Source organism: Hyperoodon ampullatus, assembly GCF_949752795.1.
Source record: "Hyperoodon ampullatus genome assembly, chromosome: 7".
NCBI lineage: Eukaryota > Metazoa > Chordata > Mammalia > Artiodactyla > Ziphiidae > Hyperoodon > Hyperoodon ampullatus.
The window spans coordinates 8,799,332-8,825,170 of NC_136920.1; the positions used below are offsets into that span (position 1 = coordinate 8,799,332).

The window sequence follows — 25,839 nt, forward strand, 5'->3', positions numbered from 1 at the left end:
GCATGTAAATGGCCAGGACACATATCACAGCTGACGTTCACTGAGCACCTATTAAGTATTCTCTGTCACAAGTAAAAGGAAAAAAAGGGGAGATAACCATACTGTGTCCTCCTTTGAACTCCTGGGCTCTGTATCCATACTTACTAGCAGTGCATCAGTCTTCCTGGTGTATCATACATGCATCTTGGCCTGAGAGCAGGGTGTGGGTCTTTTCATCTCAAATCGCTTATAGCAGCAGTCCCCGACCTTTTGGTTTCGTGGGGGTGGGGGGATGGTGGTAATGCCAGCGATGAGGAGTGATGGGGAGCTGCAGATGATACTTCGCTCACTCACCCGCCATTCACCTCCTGCTCTGCAGCATGGTTCCTATCGGGCTGTGGACCCATACCGGTCCACGGCCCGGGGGGATGGGGATCCCTGGCTTACAGGGTATAGGAGGCCATCTCGGGGGGGGGTGGCGGGGGGCACTCAGAACAGTTTGTGGAACCAGGAATGAAAGAACTCCGGTTTATACTCACTATTGCCCAAGGGGTCCCAGGCCTGCTTCCTGCATTGCCCTGGTGTACACACTGCTGTCCTGAGCCACGCTGAGGGCCACCGCCACCTTCGGTCCCCTGCCCACTGTCCCTCTCTGGCCTGAGGCTCTGGAGACCTTCATCTCCACTATGTCGCTCTGAGACACTGCTGCCTTCCAGCCTCACTCCACGTGTGTCTGTTGTGTTCCTGTCTCTCTGCTTCTCCACCATGGCTTCCTCTCTCCCACTGGGGGATGATTTCCGTTGGTGAAAACAAGGACCACAACTTTGGCCATCAGGAGAGCAGAGCAGATCTAGGGCAGGAAGAGAGGAGGACATGGTGAGTGTTGGACTCAGTGGCTTTGAGATGTGCCTCACCAGCCACATTCCCCCTTGCAGGAGCAGGAGGCCATCTACCACCATGAGCAGCACCCTGTCACCCACAGACTTTGACAGCTTGGAGATCCAGGGCCAGTACAGTGACATCAACAACCGCTGGGACCTGCCCGACTCAGACTGGGACAATGACAGCAGCTCGGCCCGCCTCTTTGAGAGGTCTCGAATTAAGGCCCTGGCAGGTGAGGTCAGGGGAGGGCCGGGGGAGATGCTGAGAATGCTGGGATGGGAAGCTTGTCATGAAGAGTCCTTCAACTTCATGGGAAGACCGACTCTCTTTCTAAGCTGCTGCACTAGAGCGGGAAATCCAGATCACCCTACCAAGCCCCTGGTCCCCAACTCCAGCCTCAAGAACAAACTGCGCACAATCCATAACACGCCCAGCTTCCTTCCCCACAAGCAGGGAGAAGCCTTGCTGACCCTGGGACTCAGCTGTGTTCCCCTCTGCGCTCAGCTGACTTCCTGGCCTCTATCCCCGAGTCATGTTCCTTAATTCTTTTGTGCTCTTAGTCTTGCTATTCTGTTTCCACCCACCTCTCCCTTACCTTTCATCCCCTTGTCTCTTCCTTGATTTCCTCGGTCATCTCTCACACCTGTTCTCCCTCCTAGTCCAGTAGCCTCTTCTCTCCCTCCCCACCTGTTCCTTCCACCTGCCGCCTGTTCCTCCCTCTATTACATCTACTGGTTCCCTGAAGCAGGTTCCCTCTGCCTGCCTCTGGTTTCCGCAGCTGCCCGTTCTCCCCGTCTGCCTCAGCCCCTGCTCTCCCCTATGGCCTCGGTTCTCTCCTTCAGCCCCTGCGAGCACAAGCAAACCCGTTCGACGGGCCTCCCTGCGTTCTGGGGAGGAGTTGTCATGGCAACAAGAGTGCGACTGCCACCTGACACCACCAGCTGTGGCTGTCGTGGGGCTGAGTCACCCACACACCCCAAGGCCACCCACCCTTTTGGTTTCCCTCCTCCATGCCACCCTTGTCTTTTCCACTGACCTGCTGGCCTCCCAGCCCAGTGCAGTGGGAGAGGTCACAGCTACTCCTTGCTGAGAGGTGGTGCTCCCAGCATGGGTGGGGTGGCCTCCTATAAGAAGGGAGACACTGAGGGGGGTGGTTCCCAAACTTGGCCGCACTTTTTATAGGATCACCCACGGATGTTTTCACAAATATAGGTTCTCAAACCCCTTTCTGGACACATCAAATTAGAATCTTTGGACCTAAGGTCCAGGAATTGGAATTTTAAAGCTCTCCAGGTAATTCTTTTCAGCCAGCCCAACACCATTCTGAGGGTCCCCATGTGGTAGCCATTGCTTCTGGGGATCCCTTATCATTTTCTGCTGGGCCTCCCTGTCCTTCTGGTTAGGTCTACACGCTGGCTTGTGAAATACTCATATTGCTGTTTCTATAGATGAGAGAAAGCAGAAGACATGGGTTATGGAGAATCTCACCTCTTTGGGGGAAAGTTTCCTGGTACCCTGATTTTGGATAAGAGTAGCCTCTAGAATGGTCACGATGTCTGTGTGCACACAACACGTGATACCCAGGACTGTTGCAATGTTTGTGCATGCGACATATGCCACCTCATGCTGTCAATAGGTGTTTATCTCCACTACTAAACGGGGCTCTCCTGAGGAGGTGTCGCTGTATGGGCTTTGCCTAGCACTGCGCCTCGCACTGGTAGCTGCCAAATAAATACTGAATGAAGGAAGATGGGAGAAGGGCAAGAGTAGCTTGTAAGTGACAAGAGCTGAAGCCCATAGAAAGGTAGGAAGCAATCGGGTAGATGTGCCCGGCAGTGGGTGTACTGGGGGCCTGGGATGGCCTGGCCGAGGAGGGCCTGATGGGCCCCATGGCAGGGAAGGAGCTGGTACTGGAGGTGAGGATGACAAACAAGTGAGGAAGATAACAACACCTATCTCACAAATAAAGGAATGTAAGCAAACACCTAGCACAGTGCCTGGCTAGTACTACTGAGCTGGCTTTGCCCCTTCAAGGATTTCTCTTTCTCTGCTCCCTGAGCTGGGGATCAAAGCCTACATCCTGAAGGGGGACTCCCAGAGTCACAGAGAGGGGGCATCCTCATCACACCTGCAAACCTTGGGAAAGCAAGACTTTGCTTCGGGGGCCTCTCCCTCGGGTCTTGTGTACTCGGGGCCAGACGGGCAGGTCTCTAAGGCGCTGGCAGTTCCCTCCTGCGGCCCGCGGGGCCTGGCCCTGCCCCAGCCGGAAAGCTCCGCCTCCCACCCCTCCCCCGTCACTGTCCGACCTGTTTGTCTGGAGCTGCCTCCGTCTCCTCTCGCCGCAGCCAGGTGTTCTGACGACGGGTCCCGGAGCACGGGGCTCAGACATCCCGTGACTCCTTTTTCCCACTTCTCGAAACTTCCGCCGTCCTTGAGGCACACCCCCTGCCACCCGGGGACCCCAGGCTCGCGGGATCCCAGGCTCGAAGGGGAGCCGACCCTCGGCGCCCCGCCCCGGCGCGGGCAGAGCATGGACTCTGGGCCCAAGCAGCATCATGAACGGGCACGGAGTGAGCAGGGCGCACGGGCACGGCCTGAACGGGGCCGACGAGTTTTACTACGAGGCTTTGGAAGAGTCTCAGAACCCCAGGGGCCTCCCGCTCTCGCCGGCTGCCTTCATCAGCCCGGCTCAGTACGCCAGCGTGCTGGAGGGACGCTTCAAGCAGCTTCAAGGTGGGCTCCGGGGGGCGAGCGGAGGGGAGCCGCGCGGAGCGAGGGGCCCGGGGGGCGTGGGAGAGGAGCCGGAGCCAGGAACCCGGGGTCGGGGGGGAGCATCTTCTGTGACTCAGACGTTTGTGTTGGGAGACAAAGTGCCGGGGGGATCATTACAAGTGGCCGGAAAACACGGGGATGCTGACAGAATCGAAAAAGGCTTGGACCCGCTGGAGGGGCGGTGAGAGCGAGAGCGGGTGTGACGGCGGCGGCGGGGCCCCGCTGGGCGTGTGTCTTCGAAGGCGAGGAGCCAGCGTGGTTCGCTGAGTCTTTCCTGCCTTTGGGAGGAAACGCCCGCTGGGGTGGTCAGGGAAGGAGACAGGGAGAGTGAGGCAGTAGGCGAGGGACCTAGGGCGTGTTTGTGCTGCCCTGGGTTTCTGAGTGGGTGTCTTCAGTGTGTGTGGAAACCAGGGAGTGTGTCAAAGGGAGCTGGTGCAGACAGGCTCAGGTATATGTCTGAGCAGGCTGTGTTCACCCTGGCGGCCATACTCCAGTGTATCTCTGGGAGCCACTCTGTCTTGTGTGTCCGTGGACACTTGTAAAGTTACACTTTGTCCCTGGCGCTTGGCTTTGCACATTTTTCTCCTAGCTGCCCCTGTTTCTACATCTTCCCCGTTCACGCTACCTGTGCGCCAAAATGGCCTCACCCCCGTGTGCCTGGCATCAGGGCAGACTCCATGGATCCATTAATGGCTGATGTTCCGGGCAGTCCCCGGCTCGGGCAGGGCCTGTGGACCCTGAGAGAAGGCCCACAGAGCATCAGGATATCTGAGCATTTGTTAGGACCCCAAGGTTGTCCCAGGTACGGGGTTGGAGGTAAGAAAGACAGAAATAGACATGGGTGTGTCGCTGTGTTTTATGGGTGAGGTGCATAGGAATGTGAGATTAAGGGGTGAGTCTTTTCGGTTTCTGAGATGCTGGTGCTGAGACGGAAGGACAAGTGACTCTTCAGGCCCTGGCCATTTGGACTGGGTCCTTGCACTGGGCTCCTCTGGGGAGAACTGGTGGAAATCCTAGTGGCGGAGCAGCTTCCAATGGCCTCTTCCCTCACATTGTCATTTATAATATTTTTAATTCTTATTTTTCTGTGAAATGTAACAGCATCCCCTCATCAGCAGCTCCCCCTGTGGACCAGGCAGCAGGCACCTCCTCACTTTTTTTGAGATTGGCGCTAAACTCTGCCTGGCTTCTTCCTGTCCCCACCCCGTGTTACTTGGGCTCACTGTTTTCCCTGTTTCCTACTTTCACGATGATGTTTTCCCTCTTGGCATTGGAATATTGGTGTCCTGGGACAGGATCCCCTTGCAACCAATTGAATGAACCCAGAAGTAGAGGAGCCTGTCTTTTCTTTAAGTTATCCCAGGAGAGCAAGCTGACTCAGGAGGCCTGCAGCCTCTATAATGTCACATCCTTCTAATGACCACTTGGAACAGCGGCCGCTGTAATTTAAGTCCACACCCTCTCCTTTGTCCACCACCAAAAGGGAACAGCCATACCTCCTGCTGGACCGGCCTGAGCAACTCTTACTCTTTCCTTCGGGTTAGATCATGCCTGTAAACAGTAACTCATCAAGGAGCCACTTCGTGCCTCATCTTACACACGTTGTCTCAGTCAACACAATGACTTGCTGAAAGAGAAAGTAATGTGCCCATTTTACAGATGAGGAAAGTGAGGCCCTGATGGGTGAAGCAACAGCATTTCACCACTGTTACTTGACAGAGCCCTGATCCCAGACCTTCCCTGCATGTCCCCTGCTTCTAATTTCTTTCATCCTTTCTCCTCAAAGCCTGTTTTCCGTCTCTTATTTTTGTTCTTCACCTTGCTTATGAACACATTCCAGTTTCTGTATTTCCTGGCTTTTTAAGCTATGGGTTTTCCTCCTGGCCATCTTCCTGCCCTTCCTCCTCCCCAGACCTCACTTCCCCAACCCCACCAACTGGTGTTTAGAAGCAGGTGCACGGTACTTGAAGGGCAGAAATGACCCCATGTTGCTGCCACAGATGAGCGAGAAGCTGTGCAGAAGAAAACCTTCACCAAGTGGGTCAACTCTCACCTGGCCCGGGTGACATGCCGGGTGGGAGACCTGTACAGCGACCTCCGGGATGGACGTAACCTCCTGAGGCTCCTCGAGGTGCTCTCGGGGGAGACACTGGTGAGCTGTGGTCACCAGGGAGGAGGTGGCCTGAGAGACAGTGGTCAAGGGGACAAGCTATGGGAGTGGCCCTGAACGAGAAGAGTGATACCACAGAGCAGAAAGCAGTGGCCGCCCTCTGCTCAGAGGATGGTTTCATTTTGAGAGGCTTTGCTGCGTGAATTAAACCAGGAACATTGCTTCGTGGAGACAGGAACAGTGGCCCCATTGAAAACATTTTTTTCCCGCCCACTCTGGGTGTCGTTAATTCCCTTGGGAATCTTAATCTGCCCCAAGCCTCATCTGCAGCTCAGCTTTAGCTCCCTGGGGCGGTCCCTGTGTTCCTGAGGGAGGTCATGGGGAAGGTGTAGGAAGCAGGGCCCCGGGAAAGCTAGGAGGGAAGGAGGAGGAGGCCCACGATCCCATGGCTTTGTGTCCCCGGTCCCTTGACAGCCAAAGCCCACAAAGGGCCGCATGCGGATCCACTGCCTGGAGAACGTGGACAAGGCGCTGCAGTTCCTGAAGGAGCAAAAAGTGCACCTGGAAAATGTGGGCTCGCATGACATTGTGGACGGGAACCACCGCCTGACCCTCGGGCTGGTGTGGACCATCATCCTTCGATTCCAGGTACCCCGCACGGTGTTACTCGGTGGGTGCCCTGCACACCAGTGCTGCAGCCCCAAAGGTCACTGCACACACGGAGGGCCTAGAACCTCATACGCCAAATCAGGGGACGCTCCTCATTAAACAAGGTGGAGGCCAGCGTGGGTGTTGTCAAATTTCTGTGGCCAATTCCCTGTGGCCTGGTCTGTGTACTGGTCACGGGCTATAGGACCACATGTCGCTGCACAAGGGACTGGACATTTTACAGACTGGTCCTTCACCACGGAGAGTTTTAGAGCTACATTTGGGGTCTGGTCGCCAGCCCACTCCGCTGCCTCAAACTCTGCTCACCTCCCTCAAAAGAGAACAGCCACCCTACTCCTTATGCTCTGAGCAAAGCCAGTCCAGTGTCCTAATGCCATCACAGCTCTCCTGATTCCCCTGCCTCCTCCCCGGGCGTAACCTCCCCTGCTCCTTCCAGCCCTAAGCAGAGCTCTGTCAGCTTCACCTTTGAAACCCAGCTGTCAGGAAATGTTCACTCCGCCACCTGCAGTTCCCCCACCTGCAGGAACCGCATGCTTCGCTTCGAGGCACTTCCACTCTTCTGAGTTCCACCCCATTCTGCTGCCTCAAATCCCTTTGACCTGATGTTTTGTGGTCACTGACCCAGGAGGAAAGGTCCCCAGGCTCTGTCCTTGGACCCCTAATCCAGGAATCTAAGGAGCAGTTTCCTGCCGTGTATCTCTGAGCATCTCTGATAATTCCAGGAGCCCCTGTTCAGGGAGTGAGGGCCTGCCGTCCTCCCTTCCTTCCTTCTGTCCTTCCTTCCTTCCTTCCTTCGTAGATCCAAGACATAAGTGTGGAAACAGAAGACAATAAGGAGAAGAAGTCAGCCAAGGATGCCCTGCTGCTGTGGTGCCAGATGAAGACCGCGGGGTGAGGCTGCCCAGGCAGCATGGCCTTGGAGGGTTGGATGCACCGAGGCTGTGCAGTAAAGGAAGGATGGGGGCCAGGGACCACAAGCTGGGGGTCCGTCCTCGAGGCACAGACTGGGGTGGCCCTCGTCACTGTCTATCCTGGCCTCTGTTTACAGGTACCCCAATGTCAACGTACACAACTTCACTACCAGCTGGAGAGATGGGCTGGCCTTCAACGCCATTGTACATAAACACCGGTGAGAAGACGGGGGTTCGAGAGCTTGTCCGAGTTACTGGATGGGTTGATGACCCATGGGCCCAGGCACACATAGACAAAACAGTGAGATGAGATGAGCTACACGGCAGTTACGAGAAAGGAACATTCGGAGAAGAGCCAGGATGTCGGGGTGCCTACTGCACGGAGGGCTTGCGATGGGAGCCCTGGGGCGCGGAGGGTTGGGGACTTAGGGAGAAAGATAAGGGTGGTTTACTTTTCCTCTTCAGAATCTCACGTGCCCTTGATACCTTCTATATTCCCTCCCCACCCAGGCCAGACCTGCTGGATTTTGAGTCCCTGAAGAAGTGTAATGCACATTACAATCTGCAGAATGCTTTCAATCTGGCTGAGAAGGAGCTGGGACTTACAAAGCTGCTGGATCCTGAAGGTGGGGCAGAGAGGCTGTGGGTTAGAGACAGAAGGTAGATGAGTGGGTGCCGGGGGCTGAGGGCGGCGAGAACGGGAAGGAACTGCAGATCGTTCAGATGGCTACGGGGTTTCTTTGGGAAGTGACGGAAATGTTCCGGATTTAGATCATGGTGACGGTTGCACAATCTTGTGAATGTACTAAAAACCGTGGAATAGTATACTTTAAAAGGGTGAATTTTATGGTGTGAAAAGTATATCTCAATATAGGAAGAAAGGCAGCCCCGTGGCAGGAAGAGCCCTGGGGTATGGTTCTATCCCAGCCCCTCCACGGAGCAGCTCTGTGACATGGGGCCAGTCGCTTGGCCTCTCTGTGGCTCAGTTTCCTCATCTCTCAAATGAGAAGATTGTTCTCCATGGTCCCTAAGGTCCCTTCTAATTCCAAAACTCTAGGGTTCTAAATTAAGCTCCGTGACCTTGAGGTCTCACAAAGTGCTGGCCTTATGGTCAGCTGACCCTACTCATTGGCCCCTGTGGTTCTGATCTAATGCTGATGAGACTGGGAATGGCCACTGAGCTCTTGTTTTGTACCTGGCACTACACTTGACGTGCTCTAATTAATTTAATCCTCACAACACCCCCTTTGAAATCAATATCATGCTCCATTTATGGAAGAGAAGACAGGGGCCTATAAAGGTTGAGTGACTTCTCCAAGGTCATATGGCTGGTGGAGCTGAAATTCAGGCAGCCTGGCTCCAGAGCCTGTTTCCTCAGTCACCTCTCTGGGAGAGCAGAGAGCAGTCTTGGTGCAGCCAGAAAAGAGAAGGATGGAAGGGCCGAGTGACTTCCTTGCTGAAAATGCTCCTTCTGAAGCTCCTTGGGCAGGTTTCGGACTTGGTTACTTTCTCCCTGTCTTCCATCCCACCTGTAGTCCCTTTTCCCGTGCCTTCTTAGTCCAGAGTGACAAACATCAGCTAACTAGTGATCGAAGCAGGCCAAGTACAAGGTTCCTTGGAGAGCATTTGAGAAGCACAGCTATGATAAAGAATATTTAAGTAAAGCCTCGTATCCCATAACTTGCTGAGATGATTTCCGTGGCTCCCGCCTGCCTGTGGGAGGTCAGAGGTGGTCAGGAGGGCTTCTGGTCTAATAGTCTTCCCTGTAGGTAGGATACAAGCTGGCCCAATTAAGAGAACCAATTAAGAGATTTCAAGTCATAGTCAGCCTTGGTGTCCTCGTGGTAGGAGTTAATTTGGCTTGAAGGACACTCACCTCCTGGGCCCACAGCTGAACTTTGGGACTGAGGTAAGAAATAGCCATGACTGTGCCCCGAGATGGCCCTGAGAACTGGCCTCTGTCCCTGCTTCCAGGGCTCCCTGGGCCCAGCCCTCTGAATATCCTGGGTTCAGGAGGCCTCGCTCATACCTTCTGTCTTGCTGCCCCTGAACTGGATGACTTCTTGGGCATCTTTCCAGCCCATAAGTCCACGATCCATCCCCCAATGGGAATGCTATTTCTTTTCTTGTCTCTCTTCCTCCAAACAACTAATTTTACACTGGGTAGAAGCCTCTTTGGGCTTCTGGATTTTAAACTCTGCTTGTTTCTAGGAAGAGGGGGAATAGAAAGGTTAGCTTTTCATGCCCTTTTAGTCCAAATAGTTTATTTGTTATTTTACTCTGAAGGGAGCTGGAAAGATATCAGCCTGGGAGGGCAAGGAGGCCCCTAGGATTGGAGTAAGTGATTCGAGTTGCGGGCATACCTCTGGGAGGCAGGTTTCTAATCTCGGCCTGATCTGAGTGGTCCTTTTTCTCAGATGTGAATGTGGACCAACCAGATGAGAAATCAATTATTACCTACGTGGCTACTTACTACCACTATTTCTCCAAGATGAAGGCCCTGGCCGTGGAAGGCAAAAGAATTGGCAAGGTACTCTCCAGCATGGGGGTGGTAGGCATGAAGACCAGAGGAGGCCTGGCCTAGGGGTCCTACCCCTGTAAAGCAGGAGCAGGGGAGGACTGGGCCAGGGAACCCACAGCACGGTTTCACAGGTGCTGGACCACGCCATGGAGGCCGAGCGCCTGGTGGAGAAGTATGAGTCCCTGGCCTCAGAGCTGCTGCAGTGGATTGAGCAAACGATCGTGACCCTCAATGACCGGCAGCTGGCCAACTCCCTGAGTGGTGTCCAGAACCAGCTCCAGTCCTTCAATTCCTACCGCACTGTGGAGAAGCCACCCAAGTAGGTGTCCCTGAGCCACACCCTGCCACGGCCTGCCTGCCCCAAGCTGTGCTCACACAGCAGGAAGCCTAAATGAGGGGAGCCTTTTGGGAGGGAGATGGTGGCAGCACATAAATGCAGTGGAGGCTCATTTCCCCCAGCTCAGAGCCCCAGTAGCAGTTTCCAAAGTAAAAAATTTTAATGGTCACCCATTACAAGAAATCACGCTGCGGAAATGATCGCCATGGTATGTAGAGCTGGTGCAGTCTACTCAGATGAGGTTGGTCGGGGTGTCTCGGCAACCCAATCCCAGCTTAAGGACGGGATTGGACCCGACAGGCAGGTTGCCGCTGGCAATACGTGCGTTGCACAGGTTCTTATCATTTATGTATTTAGGCAACTGACTGTTGAAGTATGGCATTACTACTAGGTGATTCTATACGGTACATGCTAAAACTTCTGTGTTTTTTGTTTTTGAGCTCTTTCGGAGTTAATGTGTTTAAGCTCCAAAGCTAATATTAAGCCACAAAACATCTGTTCCTGTGCATTCCAGGGAATGATTTGAGGTGTGCCCTTTGACCTAGAAAGTCCTCTGCTGGGCATTGAACAAAGATGTAGCTTCAAGGATGTTCACGAACATGACCTTTGTAAAAGAAAATTAAGTCATGGTACAGCCACTGAAAATAATATTGGAGAAATGCATTTATTCACCTGAAAAGCCGTTCATGAAACATAAGAGTTACAAGACAGTTGTCTGTGGACGGCAGAGAGCAAAGGGCTAAGTGTCCAGACTCAAAGTACCTGAGTTCACATCCTGGCTCTGCCACCTACCCTTGTGAGCATTGGGCATTATTTAGCCTGTCTGTGCCTCGGTTTTCACATCTGGAAAATGGGGGTAATGAGAGAATGTAGGTAACACTGAGAAGGAGTTAATGCATGCAAAGCCCTGAGAACAGGGCCTGGCTCTCCGTGAGTGAGTCCTCCACAAATGTTAGCCATGGTTATGGTACGATCCCATCTGTGTAAAGCAAAAATGCAGTACGTACACGCCCAAGGGTGACAGCGGTCATGTCTGTGTGGTTTTCAGTTGTTTTAAAATTAGGTTCTTTTTAAACGTGGTTTGCCAGTATTTTCACAAGCTTTTATAAGATGAAAAGCAACACAGAACAACTTCATTCTGAAATGTAAAGAGTCCCCGGGCCCCTCGTGGCCTTTGACTCTGACCCCACCCGGCCTCCTGCCTCAGGTTCACTGAGAAAGGGAACTTGGAAGTGCTGCTCTTCACAATCCAGAGCAAGCTGCGGGCCAACAACCAGAAGGTCTACACGCCCCGCGAGGGCCGGCTCATCTCCGACATCAACAAGGTCCACAGCCTCCCTTCCATCCCTGGGACGACCCACCCTCAGCACCAGCCCCTACTGTCCCTGCTTGAACCCTCGGCCTGGCTTGAACCCCACCCATCCCGGGTGCAGGCGTGACTCCCACATCCTCTCCCGAGTCCTGCACGTCCCCCTCCTCCTCCCTCCGTCTCTCCATGCAAATTATACCCCAGTCCCTTATCTTGTTCAGCATATCCTAGACTCACTGGCCCTACTTTTGTTTCACTTTTTTCACAGACAGCGTAAGATTAACAAAAGTAATAGGGTTCGCCCACAGCCCCACCACCACAAACAAATCCAGTGATTTCCACTGTTCCCTGTCCCCCTCCCGTCTTTGTCCACCAGCAGACGTGGTTTTCACGGGGCTCCACGGCACTCACGCCACCCTGTTCCTCATATTTCCCTGCACAGGCGTCTGACCGCATTCCACAGACCCACTAGACCGAGCTTCCCTGAGACCCACCCTGCACCCCCAGCCCCGGTGACCCCTCCCCGCCCTTGCTTCCTGAGCCCTGGCCCTTTAGCAGTAATCCTGTCTCCACCTCGCAGGCCTGGGAGCGGCTGGAGAAAGCTGAGCATGAGCGTGAGCTGGCCCTGCGCACGGAGCTGATCCGCCAGGAGAAGCTGGAGCAGCTGGCCGCCCGCTTCGACCGCAAGGCCGCCATGCGGGAGACCTGGCTTAGCGAGAACCAGCGCCTTGTGTCCCAGGTAGGACACAGCGGGGGACTCTTGGCCTGTCCAGGCAGGTCTGGAGACATGGGAGAGTGAGAGAGAGTGGTGGATAAGGAGCCCTGTGAGGTGGGGAGCTAAAGAAACAGGAACTCCATCACACAGACTTGGAGACCAAGAGCCAGGGAACCAGGGGCCGGAGCCTTGAACAGGAGAAGGGCTGGTGGGACAGGATGGGGTGGGATAGAGAGGACGCTGAGAGCCACCCTGTAGAGTTGGCACCTCGCAGCAGAAGTTCTCCGGGGTGGGGTGGGGGGGCAGGGGGTGAGCAGAGCGGCGTCCCGGAGCTCCCAGCCCTCCCTCCCTGTCCCCGCCCCAGGACAACTTCGGGCTGGAGCTGGCCGCCGTGGAGGCAGCAGTGCGGAAGCACGAAGCCATCGAGACGGACATCGTGGCCTACAGCGGCCGGGTGCAGGCGGTGGACGCCGTGGCCGCCGAGCTGGCCGCTGAGCACTACCACGACATCAAGCGCATCGCCGCGCGGCAGCACAACGTGGCGCGGCTCTGGGACTTCTTGCGGCAGATGGTGGCCGCCCGGCGGGAGCGGCTCCTCCTCAACCTGGAGCTGCAGAAGGTGTTCCAGGACCTGCTCTACCTCATGGACTGGATGGAAGAGATGAAGGTACCAGCGGATGCGGAGGTGGGGTCGAGGTGGTCGGGACCGTGGGAGTACGAAGGGCACGTTCGCCCATCTACTCGGCCGAACCTTTGCAGAGGACGTACCAGTCCAGGGCCCTGTCCCCGGTTCAGATGAACAGAGCAAACAGCTCCCTGTCCTCATGGGGCTCACGTTCCAGCGGGAGGAGACTGATGATCAAACCCGTGGGCCTATCAATAAACAGCATAGCACGTGGGCGTGAAACCTATGAGGAAAGGGAAACAGGCCGTGTGGTGGAGTGGTCCAGGAAGGCCTCTCTGAAAAATGTCATTTAAGCTGAGAGCAGAATGTCCCAAGGAGCCAGCACAGGGAGATCTAAGGAGAGAATGTTTCCAGGCAGAAGGAACAGAAAGGCCCTTGGCCTGCTCACACGTGGCATGTTCCGGATGAGAAGGGAGGCCGGGGGGGTGGGGGTGGGCTGCTGTAAGAACAGGGAGGGGACAGCGGACGAGGGAAGGGAGGAAGCAGCCAGCTCGCTTAGGGCTCACAGGCCTGGTCAGGGAGTTTGGATTTTACTCAGAGTAACATGGAGCATTGAAAGTGATTCGAAGGTTTTGAAAAGGGGGAGAGACATGATGCTGCGTTTTTGCATTTTTTTAAATGTCACTTTGACTGCTATTTGAAGAATGGCTGTGGGCAGCCAGAGTGGGAGCAGAGAGACCAGTCACAGGCTGTTGCGGTGATCTAGGCGAGAGACGGGGATGTGGATAGGTCTGCAGAGGTGCTGACGATTGCTGGGGTGCTGGGGACTGAGCCACGACCATAGGAGGGTGGCGATAATTCTGGTGCTGAGATGATGAGTCAGAGTGGAGATTCCAGGAGCGGGGTTTGCCAGGGTGCCAGGAGAGAACTCAGGGGTCACTGTGTGTGAGCGAGGGCTGACAGCTGGGAGCGTGTGTGCTCACCTGGGTGCAACACCTGGAGCCGCCCAAGAGGTCGGGATGTGTGGTTGATCCAGGAAGATGGGGCGAGGTTAGTGCACGTGTGTGGCGGGGCAAGAGGCCTGACTGGGAGGGAACCGGGCGGCTCTCAGATGGCCATCGACATGCCGCGTGCGCCCCGCAGGGCCGGCTGCAGTCCCAGGACCTGGGCAAGCATCTGGCTGGAGTGGAGGACCTGCTGCAGCTGCACGAGCTGGTGGAAGCCGACATTGCCGTACAGGCTGAGAGGGTGCGGTCCGTCAGCGCCTCTGCGCTGCGCTTCTGCGAACCAGGAAAAGGTGAAAACCGGGGGGGAGGAACTGGAAAAGGGCGGGGGAGCTGGGAAGGAGAACATTAAGAGCTGAAGCAGCAAGACTGGAAAAACCTGGGGACAGGAAAGATGATGGGTGGACAGTGGGTGACAGAGCTAAGAGAGTGGGGTGGGGGGGATTTGTAACTAGGGGTGCACAGGGGGCAGGAGAGGGCTGGGCCACAGCTCTTGGCCTTCTGGTGTGACTGTTTCAGAGTACAAACCGTGCGACCCCCAGCTGGTGTTGGAGCGGGTGGCCACCCTGGAGCAGAACTATGAGTCGCTGTGCAAGTTGGCAGCGGCTCGGCGGGCCCGGCTGGAGGAGTCCCGGCGACTCTGGCGCTTCCTCTGGGAGGTGGGCGAGGCCGAGGCGTGGGTGCGGGAGCAGCAGCACCTGCTGGCCTCGGCAGAAACCGGCCGGGACCTGACCGGAGTCCTCCGCCTGCTCAACAAGCACACAGCCCTGCGAGGCGAGATGAGCGGCCGGCTGGGGCCCCTGAAGCTCACCCTGGAGCAGGGCCAGCAGTTAGTGGCCGAGGGCCACCCCGGGGCAGGCCAGGCCGCCGCCCGCACCGCCGAGCTCCGGGCCCAGTGGGAGAGGCTGGAGGCCCTGGCGGAGGAGCGTGCCCAGCGGCTCGCCCAGGCCGCCAGCCTCTACCAGTTCCAGGTGGACGCAAACGACATGGAGGCCTGGCTGGTGGACGCGCTGCGCCTGGTGTCCAGCCCCGAGCTGGGACACGACGAGTTCTCCACGCAGGCCCTGGCCCGGCAGCATCGGGCCCTGGAGGAAGAGATCCGAGGCCACCGGCCCACCCTGGACACCCTGCGGGAGCAGGCCACAGCCCTGCCTCCCGTGCTGAGCCGCACGCCCGAGGTGCAGGGCCGGCTGCCCACCCTGGAGAGGCAATACGGGGAGCTGCGGGCCCGCGCAGGGGAGCGCGCACGCGCCCTGGAGGCGGCCCTGGCGCGCTACACCATGCTCAGCGAGGCGGGGGCCTGCGGGCTCTGGGTGGAGGAGAAGGAGCAGTGGCTCAACGGGCTCGCCCTGCCTGAGCGCCTGGAGGACCTGGAGGTCGTGCAGCAAAGGTGGGCCCCGCGCACGCCCCACCCTCCCGAGTGGCCTTGCGAGTTTGGGGCCAATGTATAGGGCGGCCCCCATGTGGATGGATGGTGGGTGCCACCATAGACTGCCTGCTCTTGCTACATACACCCCTTTGAGTCTTGCTAGTAGTCTGGTTTCTGCTTTAATGAAAAACGTTAAACATCCTCAGAAATAGAAACATTATACAGCAAACTCCTATATAGCCATCACCCAAATTCAGTAATCATCAATATCTTGCTATGTTTGATTAATTTTCCTTTTCAAAAGCAAATCCCCAGTATTAAAGTTTCACCTCTGTATTCTCCAGGGAACATAGAAATTTGCAATATGAGTACTTTTTTTTTTTTTTTTTTTGCGGTACGCGGGCCTCTCACTGTTGTGGCCTCTCCCATTGCGGAGCACAGGCTCCGGACGCGCAGGCTCAGTGGCCATGGCTCACGGGCCCAGCCGCTCCGCGGCATGTGGGATCTTCCCGGACCAGGGCACGAACCCGTGTCCCCTGCATCGGCAGGCGGACTCCCAACCACTGAGCCACCAGGGAAGCCCAGTACATTATTTTTCAATTGTGTGTGCAGGCTTAGAATAGCTAAGGCTTTGAAGTTATAGACCTTTTAGACAGAGACACTGATTAACCCCTCTTGAAGTAGCTTTATTTACAGAATAAGAAATCCTAAAATAATTTAGAAATGATGTTTTTCTTATAGAACCACACACAATACCATTATCACATAAAACAAAATTAGCTATTCCTTGTTATCACCTACTACTCAATCTTCTTTTTCCTTTTATTTGTTTGTTTATTTATTTATTTATTTTTCTTTTCTGGCTGCGTCGGGTCTTAGTTGCCGTAGTCGGGATCTTTGTTGCGGCATGCGGGATCTTTCGTTGTGGCGCGCGGGCTTCTCTCTAGTTCTGGCGTGCGGGTTTTCTCTTTCTAGTTGTGGCGCACGGGCTCAATAGTTGAGGCACGCGGGCTTAGCTGCCCTGTGGCGTGTGGGATCTTAGTTCCCTGACCAGGGATGGGACCCACATCCCCTGCATTGGAAGGCGGATGCTTTACCACTGGACCACCAGGGAAGTCCCTACTACTCAATCTATAGTCAAATTTCCTGGTGGTTTTAAAAATGTAATTAAAGGTGTTTTGTTGCTTTTTTCTTTTTTTTTCTTTTTTTTTTTTATTAGTTTCTGCTTTATAACAAAGTGAATCAGTCATGCTTTTTTCAATATATCCCATGACAGGAGTCAGAAACCCCTATGCCAAATACAGCCTCTGCCTGTTTTTGTAAATAAAGCTTTATTGGAACATAGCCATGCCCATTCATTTACATGTCATCCCTGTGTCTGCTTTTGCACTAAAACAGCAGAGCTGAATATTCATGATAAAGACCGAATGGCTCACAAAACCTAAAATATTTATTACGTGGCCCATTTGCAGACTCTGCTCTATGAGAATATGAAAAGTTCCAGGAGAAGTTATGCTTCACATCTTTATCCCTTAAATTTTTTTCGTTATCAACTCTTTTTTTTAACACATTTTAGTAAGGTGGGACCCAGGTAGGCAGCTAAGGGGTAAGTCCCAGGAGGAATAAGGGAGGTTCTGCTGAAGGGTGAAGCCCTGTGCCAGGGATTAGTTTGACTTGTTGTCCAGCTGGTCCTCACCTTTAATTTTTACCATGTTTTGGAGCCACTCTAGAGATAACAGTTTTTCTACTTGTCTGGGGGGAGTTGGGGGCTCCCCCTTGATCTACAGATGCTATGAACCATGTAGGGAAGAGGTGCAGAGGCTCCTGTCAATAAGCCTCATGTTGACAGAGAGGAGTTCTCGCGGGCATGCATCTAAGGGAGGTGGACCAGCGCACCGCTGCTTCCCACCACTCATGGCCAGCTCTTCCACCCCATCAGGTTCGAGACCCTGGAGCCTGAAATGAACGCCCTTGCAGCGCGAATTACTGCTGTGAATGACATCGCAGAGCAGTTGCTGAAGGCCAACCCCCCGGGGAAGGACAGCATTGTCAACACCCAGAAGCAGCTCAACCACAGGTGGGGTGAGAAAGGATGCAGCAGACAGGACAGCAGCTGGAAGAGAGTTCTGTAGGGCATGGGAGGGCGGCTAAAATGAGGAGGGAAAGCCATCTGAAATATGTCGGAGGGGGGTGGGGATGAAAGAGATGGAAGTGAGGGTAAAGGTCGTCTGAAGAGGCTGGTGCCTGGACAGGGAGCAGACAAGAAGGAGTCACGGGAAGGTGAGTGGGGAGCAGGCTCTCTAAACGGCAGAAGCAGGCGGTAGGATATATCAAGGGCGAGAGAGCAGGAAGAAGCTTCCAATCTACCTGCACAGGGCGGGAAAGCTGAGCAACTCCGGACACTCCCTCTGCCCTCAGGTGGCAGCAGTTTCGGTCCCTGGCGGACGGCAAGAAGGCAGCTCTGACGTCAGCCCTGAGCATCCAGAACTACCACTTAGAGTGCACAGAGACCCAGGCCTGGATGAGAGAAAAGACCAAGGTCATCGAGTCCACCCAGGGCCTGGGCAATGACCTGGCCGGGGTGCTGGCGCTGCAGCGTAAGCTGGCCGGCACCGAGAGGGACCTGGAGGCCATCGCTGCCCGGGTGGGCGAACTGACCCGAGAGGCAAATGCCCTGGCTGCTGAGCACCCCGCCCAAGCCCCTGCCATCAGCGCCCGGCTTGGAGAGGTGCAAGCCGGCTGGGAGGACCTCAGGACCACCATGCGGCGACGAGAGGAGTCGCTGGGCGAGGCGCGGCGGCTGCAGGACTTCCTGCGCAGCTTGGATGACTTCCAGGCCTGGCTCGGCCGCACGCAGACCTCTGTGGCCTCTGAAGAAGGGCCGGCCACCCTGCCTGAGGCAGAGGCCCTCCTGGCCCAACATGCAGCCCTGCGGGGAGAGGTGGAGCGGGCCCGGAGCGAGTACAGCCAGCTTCGGGCCGTGGGTGAGGAGGTGACCCTGGACCAGGCCGATCCCCAGTGCCTCTTCCTACGGCAGCGACTCGAAGCGCTGGGAACCGGCTGGGAGGAGCTGGGCCGCATGTGGGAGAGCCGACAAGGCCGTCTTGCCCAGGCCCACGGCTTCCAGGGGTTCCTGCGTGATGCTCGCCAGGCCGAGGGCGTGCTCAGCAGCCAGGTGAGAGTCCAGGGCACAAAGTCCCAACCAGGAAGAAGTGGGAAATAGGGACCAAAGGAATGTGAAGGAGTGGTGGATGAGGAGGTAAACGCAGCACATGGAGTAGGTGAGGGAACAGGATGGGCAGGGAGAACATGCTAAAAAAAAAATACGGGGGCTTCCCTGGTGGCGCAGTGGTTGAGAGTCCGCCTGCCGATGCAGGGGACACGGGTTCATGCCCCGGTCCGGGAAGATCCCACGTGCCGCGGAGCAGCTGGGCCCGTGAGCCATGGCCGCTGAGCCTGCGTGTCCGGAGCCTGTGCTCCGCAACGGGAGAGGCCACGACAGTGAGAGGCCTGCGTACCGCAAAAAAAAAAAAAAAAAAGATGTAAGCATAACTTACCAAAACTGACTAGAGAAGAAATAGAAAACCTGGCTTGTCATATAGCAGAAATGTAATCAGCAGCTATAAATAAGATGGAACAGGATTTGGAGTGTTAAAGGCGCTCCAGCCCAGCTCCCTTCTAACTTTCTGAGACTCCCACATAATCAGGCACCATCCCTCCGTCTTCAGAGCCAGAGTCTGCCTGTCCCTACCTGGTTGGCTTCCATGTCTCAGATGGGCCCTTTGGTAGGTTCCTTCTGAGAGGTTGAGAAATGAGCTCGGTATCTCCCCTCCCACACAGGAATATGTTTTGTCTCACACGGAGATGCCGGGGACACTCCAGGCTGCTGATGCCGCCATTAAAAAACTGGAAGACTTCATGAGCACCATGGATGCCAACGGTGAGCGGATCCGCGGGCTCCTGGAAGCCGGGCGCCAGCTGGTGTCTGAGGGCAACATCCATGCTGAGAAGATCCAAGAGAAGGCAGACTCCATAGAGAGGAGGTATGATGAGGACAGTGGGCAAATGAGGGTCCCTAAAGGGGACCAAGTGAAAACAGGATGAACATGGCACTCAGACCGACAGACGGGGGTGGAGAGCTGACAAAAAGCAGAGGAGGAAAAACCAAGTGGTCGGAGAGGGACTAAGTCACGGGCAGGGAAGTTCCACCTCCCCAAAGTCTCCTAGGGTAGCTGGACACTGGACCTCAGGGTTCCTGGGTTGACTTGTAGCGCTCCCGGAAGGTATTGTCCCCAGAGGAGGAGGACTGAGGGCTTCTAGGTTAGTTAGAGGGTCATAACCCTTTCGTAGCAAGTTCAAGGGCTTCACAGGGGCCTGTCATTACAGACACAGGAAGAATCAAGAAGCAGTGCAGCAGCTTTTGGGCCGTCTTCGGGACAACCGAGAGCGGCAGCATTTCTTACAAGACTGTCACGAGGTGAGGCTCTCAGTCCCCCATGTCGCCTCTGACGTTCCCTGGCCACCCTTTCCCACAATGCCCTCGCTCTCTGAGCCTGGAGTCAGTCCACTGCAGTGTCACCTGAGCATGTGAATCCCTGCCTGGCTTCTCCCCCCATCCACCACCTCCCCCGACTCACCCTCGCCCCGCTTCCCGCTTCCCGCTTCCCGCTTCCCTCCCTCTGAAATGTACTCTGCCCTTCTCCATCCCTGCTCCACGCTCGGTCCAGCTGAAACTCTGGATTGATGAGAAGATGCTGACAGCCCAGGACGTGTCCTATGATGAGGCCCGCAACCTGCACACCAAGTGGCAGAAGCACCAGGCGTTCATGGCCGAGCTGGCCGCCAACAAGGACTGGTTGGACAAGGTGGACAAGGTGAGCAATGGGACGGGAGCAGCAAGAAGGGAGCCTTTGGAGCCTCCTCCCGTCAGTGTCCCAGCCACAGTGCAGGGGAGGGTCCTGGCTTCAGGATCTGGCTTAGAGATCGTGGAGCCCTTGGTGCCAAACTTCCAAGGTGGAAAGAAATGGTCTGGGGAGCAAATGTCTTAGGTCAATGAGACAGTGACTCCAGAACTTTGAGAAAAGGCAAGTTAGTACGGAGCCAGACTGCAGCTTTGGGTCAGCATGATATCTATTCCTGGTCCAGAGCAGGAGGACACTCTTCAGTGGGGTCATCAAACTTCTATAAAGGGCCAGGCGGAAAATATCTTAGGCTTTGCAGGCCACACAGTTTCTCCTGTTATTACTCAGCTCTGCCAGTGTGGTGCCAAAGCAGCCACAGGGAATACATAAACGAATGAGTGTAGCTGGGTTCCAATAAAACTTTATTTATAAAAACATGGTGGTGGGCCAGATTTGGCCCTCGGGCCACAGTTTGCCAACCTCGTTTTTGAGTCTTCCTTTCCTGGTATTTGGTCTCCCACCCAGCTCTTCCTCAAGAGCTGAGTGCAGGCAAAACTTAATTTCTACTCAGCAAGTATTCCTGGACAACATCCTGTGTGCTCAGCACTCTGCTAGGTGCTGCAAGGTATATAAAAAGATGCTTTCCTTCCCTCAAGGGCATGACGGGTTGGGAAGAGGAAGAGACCAGTGTGGATCCGGTTTCTCCATTTGTTCAGCAAATATTTACTTTGTGCTACTCTGTGCAAGGCCTTGTATGAGGCACTGAGTGGGGAACAAAGGTGATTCCATTGCAGGCTCCACCCTCGAGGAATGACACCGGAGCCAGGATATGAGACATTTACACAAACAGCTAAAGTCAATCCAAAGCAGAATATAACAAATATAATGAGAGAGCCTGATAAAGCCTGGGCACTAAGGAGAGAGGAGATGTGGGAATCCTAGAAGCAGGGGCCAGCGGGACAGTCCAGGAAGGACGAGTAGAATTTGGACAGGCAGAGGTGTTGAGGGAAAGATGTTTCTTGGTAGAGAAACCGGAAACCAGGGGTGTGGAAGTGGGGCGCCTGTACGGGAGCAAGGGCGTAAGTCCTTCTGGCAGGAGCACAGAATGCGTGAAGCGGCCACGGAAGGAAAGGTGGGAAAAGCCTGCCAGGCCGGGTCATGAAAAGCCCTGATCACCACGTAAGGACTGTGCATCAGAGTGGATTGTGCCGACGGTTGGTAAAGTTGCCCAGCGGTGCTCTTCATCCTGGCGGCATGTGTAAAACGGCCTGAAGGCAGTGTCTTGGTTTGTGTTCCCCTAGAAGCAAGGCTTCCAGTGCAGGCCACTTCCACGGGAAGTGATCACAGGAATGGCAGTAGCGGGTGGGGAAGTGAGGCGGAGAAGGGAAGGTAGTCAGTGAAGGGTCCACTGCCATGCCAGTTACCCCAGTGGGCACCTGGCACTCAGTCCTCATGGGACACCTGGGCGACGGTGTGGAACATGCATCAGAGTTATCCCAACCAAAGCAAGGACTCCCAGTGTTGGTCCACCAATGCCCTGGCTGTCGCTGGTTGAGGGCTGCTTCTGGGGGCAATAACTCCCTGGCACTTCCAGGCCACCTTGCTTACAGATCAAGTCGCACTGCCCTCACCTCCCCAGAAACCAAAGTCCTCAAGCAGAAGGGCTGGGAGTGGGGAAACCAGGTGAGAGTCACTTGCCATAGTTCAGGTGAGAGGTAATGAGCTGAGAAACACAAAGTGATGGCCTATAACACAATAGCACGTGCAATATGACACTGAAAACCACAAGCACCAGAGAACTCAAAATAAGGATAGAGCGCAGTGGCCTCTTAACTGAGACGAGGTTTGATGGGACCTTGAGGAAGGAGGAGGGTTTACTCAGCAGTGAGGGTAGGGGAGCTTAGAAAGCTTGGAGAACACCCAAGAACTCGGTAGGAAAGCCCTCACTTCAGGTCTCTGCTGCCCTTTAGGTCCCTGTTCTGCTATCGGCTCATGTTCAGTGGTATCTAATTCTGACACTGACCCCTTCCTTGTCCCATACCCAGGAAGGGCGGGAGCTGACTCTGGAGAAGCCGGAGCTGAAAGCTCTGGTGTGGGAGAAGCTAGACGACCTGCACAGGCGCTGGGACGAGCTGGAGACCACCACCCAGGCCAAAGCCCGCAGCCTCTTCGATGCCAACCGAGCTGAGCTGTTTGCCCAGAGCTGCTCTGCCCTGGAGAGCTGGCTGGAGAGCCTGCAGGCCCAGCTGCACTCCGACGACTACGGCAAGGACCTCACCAGCGTCAACATCCTGCTCAAGAAGCAGCAGGTACACGGCGGGCCTTTGGTGGGACTGGTGAACAGCAGAAGAAAGGAGGGGGGAGTCAGTCGCTCTTGAGATTCACGAGGCCATCCTCAGGCCTCGCAGACAGCATCTTCACTGGTATTTCTCAAGGCGATTTCCACGGGCCACCAGTGTCAGAATCTCTAGGAGTGTGTGTCAGTCAGAGTAAAGTCGGGAGACAGAAACCACACTCTAACTTGAATGAGGAGACTTTAGTGAAAAGAGCTACTAACTAATAAAAGAGGGTTACCTGCCAGTGGGGTAAAGAGAACTCCAAAACAGGGATCAGAAAACATTTTTCTGTAAAGGGCCAAATAGTATTTTGAGCTTTGAGGGTCATACGGTCTCTGTCACAACTGTTCAACTCTGTCCTCGTAGGGTAAAAGCAGCCATAGTCGATGCGTAAAAGACTGGTGTGGCTGTGTGCCAATAAAACTTGATTTACAAAACCCAGCCGGGGGCGGGGTTTGCTGACCCCTGGTCTAAAGGATGCAGGAATCGCAAATGTACGGAGCAGCTACTGCCTCTAGGACTGAGGAGGGGGTGCCCGGGAAGGAATGGGATGCCCTCCTCCTACCCCAAGGCTGAGTTTCAGACCTCACTGGTGAAGGCAGAGGCCCACTGGATGGCGTAGAAGTTTGCTGGGGTGTCACAGACCAGAGCAGGTCTGAATCTGGCAGGCCAAGGCTGGCCATCAGGAAGTTGCCACTGAGATGCCAGCAAAACCTGCTGGAGGGTGAGGGCCACCGGGTCTCCTGCACACCGTGGGCAGTTGTGGTGTAGGAGCAAGAAGGAAAGCACACTGGAACTGTAGCTAGAAGCCTCTGCCTCGCCTGTGCATTGTGGTGTCCCTCCAGCGCCCTCTATGGACAAGGCCTAGTGTTGCACCATCTGGCAAAGGAGAAATATTTACAGGGTCCAGTTCCAGTGACTCAAAATGGGCAAAGATGGTCTTGGAGCTGAGATGGATTGGGGACTGAGAGACAGTAAATTGATAGCTAGCACAGTTCTCACACCCCCTGGATTCTCATATATATTAAAGTTTGAGATCCACTGATGTAGGCCATGAAGAGATACTCTCCCTGGGGTGAGCCCCAGGGATAAGAATTCATGATTGGCTCGATATAGACCAGTGTCTCCGCTGAGTTTGAAGGTGGAGGCACGGTGATAACACCGCCTTCCTCTTCCGGTTGGCAGATGCTGGAAAGGGAGATGGCTGTGCGAGAGAAGGAGGTGGAAGCAATCCAGGCACAGGCAAAAGCTCTGGCCCAGGAAGACCAGGGTGCAGGGGAGGTGGAGAGGACCTCGAAGGCTGTGGAGGAGAAGTTCAGGGCCCTGTGCCAGCCCATGAAGGAGCGCTGCCGGCGCCTGCAAGCCTCTCGCGAGCAGCACCAGTTCCACCGGGACGTGGAGGATGAGATCGTGAGTCTCCGGGACCTGGGACGGGGTAGTCTCCATCATGGTAAATTGCTCCCTGTCTTTGGCTCTCTAATCTCCTTCTTGGGTGCTGGGGGGATGCCAGCAGTGCTCTGTCTTCTCTTCCCTTTGGCATTGAAAGTCAACCCTCTAGGGACACCCTCTAGGTCCCTTGACCCCAGAACTGGGAGCCCTAGAAAAACCTTCCCCCAGGAATCACCACTATCCAACCCCTAGCTCGGACTTTGCCCTCCGGACCTCCACTAACCCCCACTTTCATATCCAGTTGTGGGTGACGGAGCGGCTCCCCGTGGCTAGCTCCATGGAGCATGGCAGGGACCTGCCCAGTGTCCAGCTCCTCATGAAGAAAAACCAGGTGAGGCAGAGGCTAAAGGCAGAAGAAAGGGTCCCAAGAGCCTCCCCAGACCTGAAAGTGTGTTTTCTTAAGAACTGGGGTTCCTCTGGCTCCCACTCGTCACTGGGTGTAATCCTAGACTTCAGTGGTTCGCCTTTCCTCACCTCGGGAGGGGGGGTTCCCCTGGTGGGAGATCATGTGGACTGAAGGGGCGTCATGGGCCAGAAAAGAGGGGAGGTGAGAGGACGCAGGGAGGATGAGAAACAACGGTGTGAAGGGGGGCTTGCTGTTGAGTAAGCGTAAGGGGGGGATGTAGGGTGAGGGGGTCCCTCAGCAAGCCTTTCAGCGTCTCCTCCTCTGTCGCCATGGACAGACCCTGCAGAAGGAGATCCAGGGCCACGAGCCGCGGATCGCGGACCTAACGGAGCGACAGCGCGCTCTGGGTGCGGCGGCAGCAGGCCCGGAGCTGGCTGAGCTACAGGAAATGTGGAAGCGCCTGAGCCACGAGTTGGAGCTTCGAGGGAAGCGACTGGAGGAGGCCCTGCGGGCCCAGCAGTTCTACCGCGACGCCGCAGAGGCAGAGGCCTGGATGGGCGAGCAGGAGTTACACATGATGGGCCAGGAGAAGGCCAAGGTGAGAGCCAGACCAGAGCTCAGGCTACGGCTTTCCTCCCCCCTCCCCCTACTCTCTGCTGCCACTCTCCCCTCCCCTAGGACGAGCTGAGTGCCCAGGCAGAGGTGAAGAAGCATCAGGTATTGGAACAAGCCCTGGCCGACTACGCCCAGACCATCCACCAGCTGGCAGCCAGCAGCCAAGACATGATTGACCACGAGCACCCAGAGAGGTGAGCATAGCACCTGGACCCCCAGGCCAGTCCCTGGGGGAGAGGGGAGCCAGTTCCAGAAAGGCCCAGAGATTGCAGAGCCTTCCGTACCGCATGTGTACAGGACCATCTAGAAAGCTGGAGAAGCAGGGACTTGGCAAGCAGTTGGGGGGCAGGACCTTCTGGGATAGACTAGGGGTCAGAGCAGTGTGTCCTCCCCTTCCCCGCAGCACGCGCATATCGATCCGCCAAGCCCAGGTGGACAAGCTGTACGCCAGCCTGAAGGAGCTGGCGGGAGAGCGGCGGGAGCGCCTGCACGAGCACCTGCGTCTGTGCCAGCTCCGCCGGGAGCTGGACGACCTGGAGCAGTGGATCCAGGAGCGCGAGGTGGTGGCAGCCTCGCACGAGCTGGGCCAGGACTACGAGCACGTGACTGTGAGTGCCGCAGGTGGGCTCCAGGAAGGGTAGACTAGCACTTCATCCTGTCCCAGGTAGCATCGGGAGCTGTCGGGCTGTCCACCAGGGCCCCTGGGAGACTAGCACTTCATCCTGGGCGGAGCACCAAGGGGCAGGGGTGCAAGACCAGGTCGTGGAGATGCTGTCCTCTGGGTTCTGAGATATTTCATTGGAAGACTCGCGCAGAAAGGAGGACGTGGGGCTGCGCATAGACGTCGGCCAAAAGGAAATGACCGATCACTGTTTTCCAACAGAACTCACCAGTACACTGGGGACTTGAGATTCCTCTCCACGGTTTGGGGGTTGGACACTCACTGGTGCCGAAATATGGACCATAGTTAGGGTATCCTTGTCTGAAGA

General features: G+C 55.6%; 1 protein-coding gene across 3 annotated transcripts in view; it reads left to right on the forward strand.

The window, feature by feature from the left end:
• Positions 1-936: 936 nt before the first annotated feature.
• SPTBN2 (spectrin beta, non-erythrocytic 2) overlaps positions 937-25,839 on the forward strand; it is a gene marked incomplete at its 5' end in the record, with an annotated part of 31,153 nt that continues 6,250 nt past the window's right edge. For 2 of the 3 annotated variants that reach the window (XM_079708957.1, XM_079708958.1), the window contains 24 exons: positions 937-1,093; positions 5,634-5,785; positions 6,218-6,391; positions 7,212-7,303; positions 7,461-7,541; positions 7,834-7,949; positions 9,741-9,853; positions 9,976-10,163; positions 11,389-11,506; positions 12,071-12,229; positions 12,570-12,872; positions 13,974-14,127; positions 14,354-15,224; positions 17,143-17,280; positions 17,622-18,378; positions 19,044-19,246; positions 19,590-19,680; positions 19,931-20,077; positions 22,150-22,413; positions 23,626-23,850; positions 24,131-24,220; positions 24,573-24,833; positions 24,914-25,044; positions 25,254-25,458. In XM_079708957.1, the coding sequence (XP_079565083.1) occupies positions 937-1,093; positions 5,634-5,785; positions 6,218-6,391; positions 7,212-7,303; positions 7,461-7,541; positions 7,834-7,949; positions 9,741-9,853; positions 9,976-10,163; positions 11,389-11,506; positions 12,071-12,229; positions 12,570-12,872; positions 13,974-14,127; positions 14,354-15,224; positions 17,143-17,280; positions 17,622-18,378; positions 19,044-19,246; positions 19,590-19,680; positions 19,931-20,077; positions 22,150-22,413; positions 23,626-23,850; positions 24,131-24,220; positions 24,573-24,833; positions 24,914-25,044; positions 25,254-25,458 (5,190 nt within the window). Of the gene's footprint in view, positions 1,094-3,416; positions 3,595-5,633; positions 5,786-6,217; positions 6,392-7,211; positions 7,304-7,460; positions 7,542-7,833; positions 7,950-9,740; positions 9,854-9,975; positions 10,164-11,388; positions 11,507-12,070; positions 12,230-12,569; positions 12,873-13,973; positions 14,128-14,353; positions 15,225-17,142; positions 17,281-17,621; positions 18,379-19,043; positions 19,247-19,589; positions 19,681-19,930; positions 20,078-22,149; positions 22,414-23,625; positions 23,851-24,130; positions 24,221-24,572; positions 24,834-24,913; positions 25,045-25,253; positions 25,459-25,839 lie in introns of those variants that run through there. The other variant, XM_079708956.1, reaches the window with a different exon arrangement.